The 12,583-nt window shown below is 40.3% G+C and overlaps 1 protein-coding gene across 16 annotated transcripts in view; it reads right to left on the bottom strand.

Moving 5' to 3' along the window:
• CADPS2 (calcium dependent secretion activator 2) overlaps positions 1–12,583 on the bottom strand; it is a 577,723-nt gene that overhangs the window by 272,606 nt on the left and 292,534 nt on the right. For all 16 annotated transcript variants that reach the window (XM_027539120.1, XM_027539121.1, XM_027539127.1 and 13 more), the window contains one exon: positions 8,658–8,769. In XM_027539120.1, the coding sequence (XP_027394921.1) occupies positions 8,658–8,769 (112 nt within the window). The remainder of the gene's footprint in view (positions 1–8,657; positions 8,770–12,583) is intronic.

Below are 12,583 nucleotides of genomic sequence, written 5' to 3'. Positions count from 1 at the left end.
TCCTAAGTCGCTTCAGTCGTGTCCGACTCTGATTCCCTTGTATTTGACGGTTTTGTCTTTCTGCATTTATAATTCTTTATCTTTTGTCATTTTAATTATGATATGTCTTAGTGTGGGTCTGTTTGAGGTCACCAAGTTTGAAATCTGCTCTGCTTTCAATATCTGGATATATATTTCCTTCCTCAAGTTTGGAAAGTTTACAACTACTGTTTCCTCAAATAAATTTTCGAACTCCTTTTCTCCTTTCCTTTCTGGGACCTCTATACTGCAAGTATTGGCAGGCTTAATGTTATCCCACAGATCTCAAACTGTTTTCATTAAAAAAAGAAATTTTTTTTTCTGCTGTTCTGATTGGGTGATATCCATTATTCTATCTTCCAGATGACTTATGTGTTTTTCTGTATCATTTAGTGCACTCTTCATATTTTCATGTGTGATTTTTTTAACTTCAGCTCTTGTATTCATTTCTGATTGTATCTTTTTTCTATTTTCTAGTTCCCTGTTAACAGTTTCATTGAATGTATCTACCCTTTTCCCTAATTTAGTTAACACTTTTATTACCAGTGCTTTGAATTCTTTATCTGGCAAGGTGTTTATTCCATTATTTGTTCAGAGGTTTTCTTTTGCTGTATCAATGACAGCAATCCTTCTACCTCCTTTTGGTTAATTTTCTCTGCCGCTATGAATTTAGCTGAAAGTTACCTACTGTGGTCCTGAAGGAGTATTCTTACGTGGGAGAGTCCCTTTGGAGATGTGTCCAATGCCTTTGGTAGGAGAGCTGGATTTGATGTTAACACAAGTCATGTCTTTGCTTAGCGTGTGCTGGCAGCTATGGCCTTGGTAGTGGGTGGGGCTGGAGTCGGCAGGGCAGAGCCAGGTGTGCGGCTGGTCCTCCTTTTTGCTCAGTGACCCTCGACAGCCTACAGGAGGTCTGATCCCAAGTTGCTGCAGCAGAATCCCTGAGGCTGAGCCTGAGCTGGCTCTATTCCCTTTAAGGATGGCTTATTCTCTTTCTCTGTACTGGAAACCCATGCCCAACAGTGGGCAGTGCTTAAGCAAATGGGACACACAGTGTCCTCTATGCTCCTGTCTGCTTCAGACAGAGGCCCAAGCTTCCTCTGCTGTGCTGAGTGTGCACCCACAATTGTTTCCCTCACTCTGCTCAGACACAGCCTCGGGTGCAAATCCCTTTGTCGCTCACAGCTGATCACTGCTCCCAGCCTCCGTTACCCTTGCCCTGTGGTAGAACAACACTGCGGGGCGGGGGAACCCACGTGGTCTTTCAGCACATATGGGGTGGTGAGTGGTGGTGGACTGTCTGCCACAGAGATCTAGGCTGCTTAAGTAGATGCTCAGCTATGGCCATCACCACCTCACCCAGGCCCCGCCCAGAACTTGGCTCCCCAGTCGTGGCTGCCTCAGGTCCAGTGTCCTGGGAAAGCTGGCAGCCTCCAGGACAGACCTCCCTGCACTCTGACTTGGGGGAGAAGCCAGTGCACTCCTGCTGCTCACAAGCTGAGTTTCGGGTTCCCAGAGTCTACGTGTTTGTCCCAGCAATTCTCCAGCCAGCCGAGGGGGATTGCCTTCCCTGTTTAGGACGTCAGGACTAAGGTGTGTAATCTGTGGCTCTCACTGCACATTCCCTAGGGCAGGGGTCCAACTGTATTCTCGATTCTTCTCTAAGTTCCTGTCCAGGGTCACAAGGCTCAACAGGATTGCTTTTCTTCTCTTCTTACTGGATGTTTGTATCTTTTCTACAGCCTTGGCTGTGCAGGAGTCCCTCTGCCAGTTTCCAGTTAGTTTTCAGTGAGAACTGTTAGACATGGAAGTCTATTTTTGATGTGTTCAAACACATGTGCGCTCCACATTTTCTTACTCCTCCATCTTGACTGATCTCCTGTAATGTACAGTTCTATGTGTTTAGGCAAATGCATACATCCATATACCCAATACCCAGTGTCACACATAAATACTCCTTCACCTTGAAAGATCCCTGAACACCATTTACAGACAACCACTTTCCCCTTGGGTCAATCCCCGGTCAATTCATCTATTTCCTGCTTCTACAGTATTGCCTCTTTTAGAACAAATCACACAATATGTTGTAAGTTTAAGTTTGTTGATCTGCATCCTTGTCAGCATTTGTTATTGTCAGTTTCTTATACTACAGCCATTCAATGGTATCACCTTGTGTTATCAATCTATTTTAAGGGCTCTTTACTCATCTTTCCAATACCACACTAAATTTTAATTTAAAAACTTCACTCAGCCAAGATCCCCAGATACAGAATTATATAATTTTAGACTACAGACTTCAGATGATGTAAGGCCTTTTTCTTCAAATTAAACTCTTTATGCTGTTTCTGAGTGTGGTGGTAGTGGTTCAGTTGCTAAGCTGTGTCCAACTCTTGGGACCCCACATGTAAAAGTAGATAAATATATAGAAAACATTACCAACAGCTCTACCATCCAGAGATGACTACCGTTTTCTTCTAATTGTGTGTGAGTGCACATGTGGTCATGTCTAAAGACCCAAAGTTTTTTTTAATTAATTAATATACTTTTGGCTGCACTGGGTCTTTGTTGCTGCATGCAGGCTTCTTACTGCAGCTGCTTCTCTTATTGCAGAACATGGGCTCTAGAGAACGCAGGCTTCAATAGTTGTGGTGCATGGGCTTAGTCGTCCATGGCGTGTGGAATCCTCCTGGATCAGGGATAAAACCCATGTTCCCTGAATTGGCAGGCAGACTCTTAAACCACTGGACCACCAGGGAAGTCCAAATTAATGCTAAATTTAATATTCAAAGACTGAGTGTTTCTTCCCTAAGATCAAGAATAAGACTAGAATGTCCAATTTCACTATATCTATTCACTGTAGTGGAGAATCTTATAGATGCGATTGTTGTTGTTAGTCACTCAGTCGTGTCTGACTCTTTGCGACCCCAGGTTCTGCAGCCTGCCAGACTCCTCTATACATAGGATTCCCAGGCAAGAACACTAGAGTGGATTGCCATTCCCTTCTCCAGAGGATCTTCCCAACCCAGGGATCAAACCCAGGTCTCCTGCATCACAGGCAGATTCTTTACCATCTGAGTCATCAGGGAAGCCCAACAGATGCAATAGAACAGTCAAAATAAATACAAGCATCTAGATTGGCAGGTGGATTCTTAACCACTGGACCACCAGGGAAGTCTGACCCAAAATTTAAAATCTGATTATGTTTGAGGAAAGAAAGCCAAGCGTGAAGGAAGAACCATAGTAAACAAGGTGGGTGTGATAGGAGATAAATTTAGAGAGACCTGTTCAGGTGGAGTGGAGTTCTTCAATGTTGATTGTGTCCAATGTTGAGGCCTTGTTAAAAGAGACTGTGGCATCCTACCCCGAAATTTCTGATCCAGCAGAGAGAGATCTGGGCCTGAAAATCTGAATTTGCAACCATCTTCCAGGTGTTGCTGATGCTGCTGGTACAGGGTCCCACTTTGAGAACCCTTCCTGGGCATACCATACTACGATGAAGAGTCTGAGTTTTTTCTTCCAAATAGATGAGAAGACAATGTAAGGTTTTAAAGACAGAATGATGTGCTTCTGTGTTGAATTTTACATAGATAATAGTGGCTGAGGTGTGAAAGCTGAATCAGAGGGGACAGTATGACAAATGAGGAAGCAGTAAGTGGACTACTACTAGTGAGAAATTGTCTTGAATCAGAGTAGAGAAAATGTTAAAGTGTGAACCAACTCAGTATAAATTTAGGAAAAAGCTGACAGAACTTGCAAATAGACTGGATATTAGTCAAAGAAGAAGAAAAAAGGGCAAGCTGAGGTCACTGCCTTGACAACAACCTCTATGGAAGACTGGATGGGGTTGCTAATCAAAAGTTCTTATTTCAAAAATATTTAGTGTGCGATATCCATTAATACACTAGAAATACCAAGTATGCAAATTAGATATACAAATCCAAAGCTCCAAGGAAGACAATTTAAAAATGGGACGCCATTAACCCATGAACACATTTATAATCATGGAACCTACTGAAGTCATTAGTATAGATCAATGGCTTGCAAGCAGGTCTGCTCCCAGGGGGACACTTGGCAATGTCTGGAGACATTTCTTATCGACTTCACTTAAGAGCGGATGAGACTACTGGCATATATTGACTGGAGATCAGGAACGCTACTCAAATATCATAAAATGCACAGGAGTGCTCCCAACAGCAAAGAATTATCTTCCTCAGAACATCAATAGTGCTGAGGTTGAGAAACTCTTATACAGATAGAAAAATTGGCTTTCGTGTATGATGGGAACACGGGAGTACAAGGCCTTTCTCAGATATACAAACAACTGGAAAATATACCATTCATGCACATTATTTAGAGGTTGCATCAGTTCAGTTCAGTCACTCGCTCAATCATGTCTGACTCTTTGTGACCCCATGGACTGCAGCACGCCAGGCCTCCCAGTCCATCACCAACTCCCAGAGCCTGCCCAAACTCATGTCCATCGAGTCGGTGATGCCATCCAACCATCTCATCCTCTGTCATCCCCTTCTCCTCCTGCCCTCAATCTTTCCCAGCAACAACGTCTTTTCAAATGAGTCAGTTCTTCACATCAGGTGGCCACAGGACTGGAGTTTCAGCTTCAACATCTGTCCTTCCAATGAAAATTCAGGACTGATTTCTTTAGGACTGACTGACTGGATCTCCTTGCAGTCAAAGGGATTCTCAAGAGACTTCCTGAACACCACAGTTCAAGAGCATCAATTCTTCAGCACTCAGCTTCCTTTATAGTCCAACTTTCACATCCATACATGACTACAGGAAAAACCATAGCTTTGGCTAGACAGACTTTTGTTGGCCAAGTAATGTCTCTGCTTTTGAATATGCTATCTAGGTTGGTCATAACTTTCCTTCCAAGGAGTAAGTATCTTTTAATTTCATGGCTGCAGTCACCATCTGCAGTGATTTTGGAGCCCAGAAAAATAAAGTCTGACACTGTTTCCATTGTTTCCCCATCTATTTGCCATGAAGTAATAGGAACAGAAGCAATGATCTTAGTTTTCTGAATGTTGAGTTTTAAGCCAGCTTTTTCACTCTCCTCTTTCACTTTCATCAAGAGGCCCTTTAGTTCCTGTTCACTTTCTGCCATAAGGGTGGTGTCACCTGCATATCTGAGGTTATTGATATTTCTCCAGGCACTCTTGATTTCAGCTTGTCCTTCATCCAGCTCAGCATTTCACATAATGTACTCTGCATATAAGTTAAATAAGTAGGGTGACAATATACAGCCTTGACGTACTCCTTTTCCAATTGGGAACAAATCTGTTGTTACACGTCTAGTTCTAACTGTTGCTTCTTGACCTGCATACCGATTTCTCAGGAGGCAGGTCAGGTGGTCTAGTATTCCCATCTCTCTAAAAATTTTCCATCGTTTGTTGTGACCATACAGTCAAAGGCTTTGGTCTAGTCAATAAAGCAGAAGTAGGGACTTTTTTTCGAACTCTCTTGCTTTTTCAATGATCCAACAGATGTTGGCAATTCAATCTCTGGTTCCTTTGCCTTTTCTAAATCCAGGTTTCACATCTGGAAGTTCATAGTTCAAGTACTGTTGAAGGCTGCTTGGAGAATTTTTTTTTAATATATTTTTTAAATTTTAATTAATTTATTTATTTTACTTTACAATATTGTATTGGTTTTGCCATACATTGACTTGAATCCGCCATGAGTGTACATGTGTTCCCCATCCTGAACCCCCCTCCCACCTCCCTCCCCATCCTATCCTTCTGGGTCATCCCAGTGCACCACCCTGAGCACCCTGTATCATGCATCAAACCTGGACTGGCGATTTGTTTCACATATGATACTTTACATGTTTCAATGCCCTTCTCCCATATCATCCCACCCTCACCCTCTCCCACAGAGTCCAAAAGACTGTTAATACATCTGTGTCTCTTTTGCTGTCTCGCATACAGGGTTATTGTTACCTTCTTTCTAAATTCCATCAGATCAGATCAGTCGCTCAGTTGTGTCCGGCTCTTTATGACCCCATGAATCGCAGCATGCCAGGCCTCCCTGCCCATCACCAACTCCCGGAGTTCACTGAGACTCATGTCCATCGAGTCAGTGATGCCATCCAGCCATCTCATCCTCTGTCGTCCCCTTCTCCTCTTGCCCCCAATCCTTCGCAGCATCAGAGTCTTTTCCAATGAGTCAACTCTTCGCATGGGGTGGCCAAAGTACTGGAGTTTCAGCTTTAGCATCATTCCTTCCAAAGAAATCCCAGGGCTGATCTCCTTCAGAATGGAGTGCTTGGATCTCCCTGCAGTCCAAGGGACTCTCAAGAGTCTTCTCCAACACCACAGTTCAAAAGCATCAATTCTTCGGCACTCAGTCTTCTTCACAGTCCAACTCTAAAACTATAGCCTTGACTAGACGAACCTTTGTTGGCAAAGTAATGTCTCTGCTTTTGAATATGCTATCTAGGTTGGTCACAACTTTCCATGTGTTAGTATACTGTATTGGTGTTTTTCTTTCTGGCTTACTTCACTCTGTATAATCAGCTCCAGTTTCATCCACCTCATTAGAACTGATTCAAATGTATTTTTTTTTAATGGCTGAGTAATACTCCATTGTGTATATGCACCACAGCTTTATTATCCATTCATCTGCTGATGGACATCTAGGTTGCTTCCATGTCCTGGCTATTATGAACAGTGCTGCGATGAACACTGGGGTACACGTGTCTCTTTCCCTTCTGGTTTCCTCAGTGTGTATGCCCAGCAGTGGGATTGCTGGATCATAAGGCAGTTCTATTTCCAGTTTTTTAAGGAATCTCCACACTGTTCTCCATAGTGGCTGTACTAGTTTGCATTCCCACCAACAGTGTAAGAGGGTTCCCTTTTCTCCACATCCTCTCCAGGATTTATTGCTAGTAGACTTTTGGATCGCAGCCATTCTGACTGGCGTGAAATGGTACCTCATTGTGGTTTTGATTTGCATTTCTCTGATAATCAGTGATGTTGAGCATCTTTTCATGTGTTTGTTTGGCTTGGAGAATTTTGAGCATTACTTTGCTAGCGTGTGAGATGAGTGCAATTGTGTGGTAGTTTGAACATTCTTTGGCATTGCCTTTCTTTGGGATATGTATATGCTCTCTCTCTCTCTCTCTCTCACTCTCTCTCTCTCAATATATATATATATATATATATATATATATATATATATATGTCTGGAGAGCTGAAGAATAAATTAAATATACCTCAAGTTACATTACAGAATTAGACTTAAATGGCTGGTGCTATTAGACAGTGAAAACACAATAAGGGAATAAGGTAAAATGAATGTAACCATAATTTAAATGAAAAATTTGGACTCACAAATTCATCACACTATATGGAATCTCCAGGGCTCTTCTCTTAGATTATGCCACCTGTACACCTTTGTTGCACGAATAAATGCACAAATATACAAGCACACGAATGAATGAACATTATGGTTTAGCTCTCTTAGGTAATTAAGAAATAGACGCAACAGGGAAACAGAAGAGGAAATATAGAATGTAAGTGCAGACTCACGATTTCCGGACTGTGGGTAGAGATTCACAAAATCTCTAGAAATGGAAAGAAACTTCAAAGGTGTAGACAGAAAAGGAGGAAGATTTGAAATCAATAGCAATCCCAACTTTAAGGGGAAGAAAATCCAGTATACACACTAATCCTAGTGTCCTGCAACACGGAGCATCACAGCAGCAATCCACCATTATGAGAAATCCCTGAGAGAGATTTCTTGAGGCTTTATCCTCTGCAAAATACCTGTGAAAGCAGAGCTCAGGTCTGAGTGAAATAGAGAAACATTACAGAAGATAACTTTATAGACGACTCATCTTCAGAAACAAGACTGCAGAAAATCTTTCACACAGAGAGGTGTTGAGAGCACAACATGTTAACATTCATGCTTTTACAGTCAGAAGATGCTGAGTATAAGTGAAAGAGACAGGAATTAGAGGGGGCTAGGAAGATCCCCTGGAGGGGGAAATGACAATCTACTCCGGTACCTTTGCCTGGAAAACTGCCCGGACAGAGAGGTCTGGCAGGCTGCAATCCATAAGGTCGCAGAGTCAGACACGACTAGCGTGACTCAGCACTCATATTCTAGGTATGAGGAGGTGGCCATGGGGGGAAAAATAATTCTGTGTTAAAAGGTGTGTGACAAAAATCTTCACACAGAGAAAAACAGGTATAAGAGAGAAATACACTTGAGATATTCTGTAATCAGTCTAATCACAATACAAGGAACAGATGACTTAAAGATAAAGAGGATGCTTTTAGTCCGTGGACAGAAGCGTTTAAATCAGGGTTACCATTCACCAAGAAGGATGAGTCGGTCCATACCACTCCCTTGCTGGCAGTGAAGTACGTGTGACAGGAATGACTCAGGCAGTGACTATGACTTTATGTGTTTCCCTTACACACCCAAGACCTATCACAATACAGTCTAATTACAGCAATTGTGTTTAGTAAATCAGAGATGTAAGCTGGGCTCATTGGAAATTACAAATAAATTACTAATGTAGTTCACACAGTGCATGCTGGTCCACTTCAATTCTCAATCAAGAGAAGTTAAAACCATGCTGCCTGGGACATGTGGCGCTGACCATAACTCACCCTTCCCAGTTCTTTATCTTCAAGAGCCAGGACGCCGGTGCTTTCTGTGAAGAGTTTTACTTTGACCACAGGCCGTGGGTGAGTAGTGGTGAAGTCTCCTTGTGTTCCCCACCTGCAACGAAGTAACAAAGTTTCGATTTAAAATGCTGCCTTAATTTTAGTCTTCCATATAGATGTGTCTCCTTAGAAGGCACATCAAGCAATATAGAATCTTTCGTGGCTCAGTGAGATTTTTACCTTCCCTTTTGATTCTGACAGGTGGTAGTCAAGAAAGAAAATAACAATAAGCTTTACAGCTTGTAATAATTATTCAGCTGGTCAAAAAATTAGCACATTAGACTATAAAACATAAGAATCTAGATGAAGGTAAGCATTAAAGAATATATATGTAACTGAGTCACTGTTGTACACCTGAAACTAACCCAACATTATAAATCAACTATACTTCCATAAAAAAGCAAAGCATTGTAGATATAGCTACTGGTACCTATTTTATTAATTTAAATATAAATTACAATACCATTTTTATGGATGGCTGAGGAACATTTCTAGGGGTTTGAGTATAAGAGGCAGTGTCTCAGAAACCACTTTTTCATTTTGAAAATTTCACCCCATCTCTTTTTGTAAAATCTTTACTAGACATTTTATTTATATTTTTAAAAGTGGAGGCAATTATCTTGTCATTTACTTCATATGATTTTTTAAGTTCATGTCAAAAGGAAAGAAATAAGCATCATAAAATATAGGAGTGTTTTGCCATTGATTTCCTAGTACATTCTCCAAAGAATAGAGTAAACCTGTCTATATCTGACTTTTCAAATCATCATAACAAAATAACGTTTCCTTGGTTTATCTTTTAATTAACAGCATCTCATCATTACCACATACCAACTCATTCTAGTCTGTTTACAAACAACTGGCATACACTTGATATTAAAAAAAATCTTATAAATGTTTCTCATATTTCTGATAGATGAGACATGAGATTTAGCACAGCATGAAGAAAATGCCATTGGGAAAAATAAGAGGAAGAAAGATGTAAGTGACAAAAGAAAGAGAAATTCAATGAAATAAAGATTCCTATTAAAAATAAATCACTAAATAAAAACACCAATCTCTTAAAAAAAAAAAAAAAGCAAGTAGTGGCACTGCCTAAAGTTTACTTTATACAACTTATTCAGAAAGCTGAAATACAGAAATAAAAAACAAAACTGAGAAAAGTATACCAAAATTGAATACTCACAATGTCTTCTCCTATCAATGCAATTTTAATTTTTAACACAGTAGTATATGTTCAGTAAAAGCAGAGGCTGTTTCAATGACTAAAGAAACTAACATCAAAATGCTAGTTTGTTCTTTTGAAATTAACGTAATACTTCAGAGGGAAGGAGGAGATCCATTAAGGATGGAAAACAACTTAATTTCTATCTTAGATTTCTAGAAAGGGATTAACCAAGAATTTTTTTTTTTTTGCCATTTCAAAGAATTGAGAAGGTCTGAGATAAAGTAGAGCTAAAACAGGAATAAAAAATGAAAATAGATTCAGAATCAAAATAAGGAAGGACAGAATGATTTTCAGTTTAGAGTGAGGGGTCTTAAGCCTTAATACAGTCAGGCAATCTGAATGGTAACTCCAGAGTCGATTCCCATGACATACCCCTTTCTTTGTCGAGTATCATGCAGCCAAATTTGGAAAACTAACTTTGTAAACGAAGTTCACCTTTTTTAAGTTCTATGTTTACACATCATATTAGAGAATAAAATTTGTATGACAGTAATCTTTTAAAATAATTAAAACCAGCTTCGTATTATAAAATATTTATCTGTGTGTCTAACTTTTCCATGAGTACTTGAAAACTATTCTGCATTGTGGGTACAGTGTGATATATATGGATATAAGATCAAGGTTGCTACTGTGCTATTTAAATCTATTTTATCCTTGATGAGCGTTGGTATCCCTTATATAGCAGCATATAGGTATTCAGATCTCCTACCAAGACTGAAATTTTGACACTTCCTTATATATTTTTGTCAACTTCTGGTGTCCTATTTGGTGATGTAAAATGTTCAGTGAGGCATCACCGACTCAATGGACATAAGTTTGAGTGAGCTTTGGGAGTTGGTGATGGACAGGGAAGACTGGCATGCTGTAGTCCATGGGGTTGCACAGTCAGGCATGACTGAGCAACTGAACTGAACTGAAAGTGTTCAATAGTAACCATATCCTTTAAGTATGAATAGTTTATTATTTTTCACAATCCCATGGTCTTGTTACTTCTCAATTACTAGACCTGTGTAAAAATAGAGAACTAACACTATGCTAGGAATAATGATAAGGTAAAAACCAACTTATGCTATGCTAAGTCGCTTCAGTCGTGTCCGACTGTGTGTGACCCCACAGACACCAGCCCACCAGGCTCCCCTGTCCCTGGGATTCTCTAGGCATGAACACTGGAGTGGGTTGCCATTTCCTTCTCCAGTGCATGAAAGTGAAAAGTGAAATTGAAGTTGCTCAGTTGTGCCCGACTCTTAGCGACACCATGGACTGCAGCCTACCAGGCTCTCCATCCATGGGATTTTCCAAGCAAGAGTACTGGAGTGGGGTGCCATTGCCTTCTCCAAAAAACCAACTTAGAGAAGTCAAATAAGGAATCTAATCAATATATTGCAAGTAGAGACAGTAATTAGAAAACAAAGAGCTAAAATTTAATGGGAAATCACTGATAATATATATAACTTGGAAGGGAATCCACGATATCCAGTCTCAAAATCAGTAACACCAATAAAGACAGGAAATAGATGAATATCATAGGCCCGGAGGCAATCCATGAGGGTACATCTCCCTACAAACAAGGTATAGGAACTCTGAGTCCAGAGTATGGAATGCTAATGGTCAACTCCTATGAAATGAGGAAAGCTTAAATAACACGCTTTCAGGAAGGGAGAAGCCAAGGCACAAAGTTATCAGCAGATCCTAACTAACAGCCCGACGTCTACATTTTTAGAGGCATTCAACAACAACGAAAATGCAATTTTAAAAGGGTGCATAAATAAAAATACTGCAATGATAGTTCTCATAAATTCCAACATCCCAGGATATAAGCAAACTGGCACCACCTTGATAATTTCTCCACTGAAAAATAAAAGTTAAGAAGTTAGGTGCAGTTTAAAAATGCTGATGAATTCTATAACGAGTTAATTAAAAAATACAAAGTCTCCCTCCCTTTCCACCAAAAAAGGCAGCATGGAAGAAAGGAAAAAGATAATAGGCCTATTTTCAATATTCACCATGATACTTCCTTGCCTTCTACTTAAATGGCATGTTTAAACACTTTCAGGAATTAATACCAGTTATTATCGTCTTGCTATTTTCTCTGTATTATGTGATGAAAGAATACACTACCCTTGCTGTCAATTTGCTTTGACTCAAAATGCATTGCCTTTTCCTTCTTCTATGAATGTATTATTTATGAGGACCCAGATTTCCAGTGTAAATCTTCAAATGAATAAAATATCTACAAAGTATCTTTATGAGGACTGCAGGGTTTTGCAGCCATGAAAACTGGGTAAGTCATATACAAACTGAAATGACTGACATTATTATGTATGTGCTAATAAGCAGAGACATTACTTTGCCAACAAAGGTCCATCTACTTAAGGCTATGGTTTTTCCAGTGGTCATGTATGGATGTGAGAGTTGGACTGTGAAGAAGGCTGAGCGCTGAAGAATTGATGTTTTGGAAGTGTGGTGTTGGAGAAGACTCTTGAGACTCCCTTGGACTGCAAGGAGATCCAACCAGTCCATTCTGAAGGAGATCAGCCCTGGGATTTCTTTGGAAGGAATGATGCTAAAGCTGAAACTCCAGTACTTTGGTCACCTCATGCAAAGAGTTGACTCATTGGAAAAGACTCTGATGCTGGGAGGG

This window comes from Bos indicus x Bos taurus, chromosome 4, assembly GCF_003369695.1.
Source record: "Bos indicus x Bos taurus breed Angus x Brahman F1 hybrid chromosome 4, Bos_hybrid_MaternalHap_v2.0, whole genome shotgun sequence".
Classification (NCBI taxonomy): Eukaryota; Metazoa; Chordata; class Mammalia; order Artiodactyla; family Bovidae; genus Bos; species Bos indicus x Bos taurus.
This window is presented reverse-complemented; position numbering and strand designations above follow the sequence as displayed.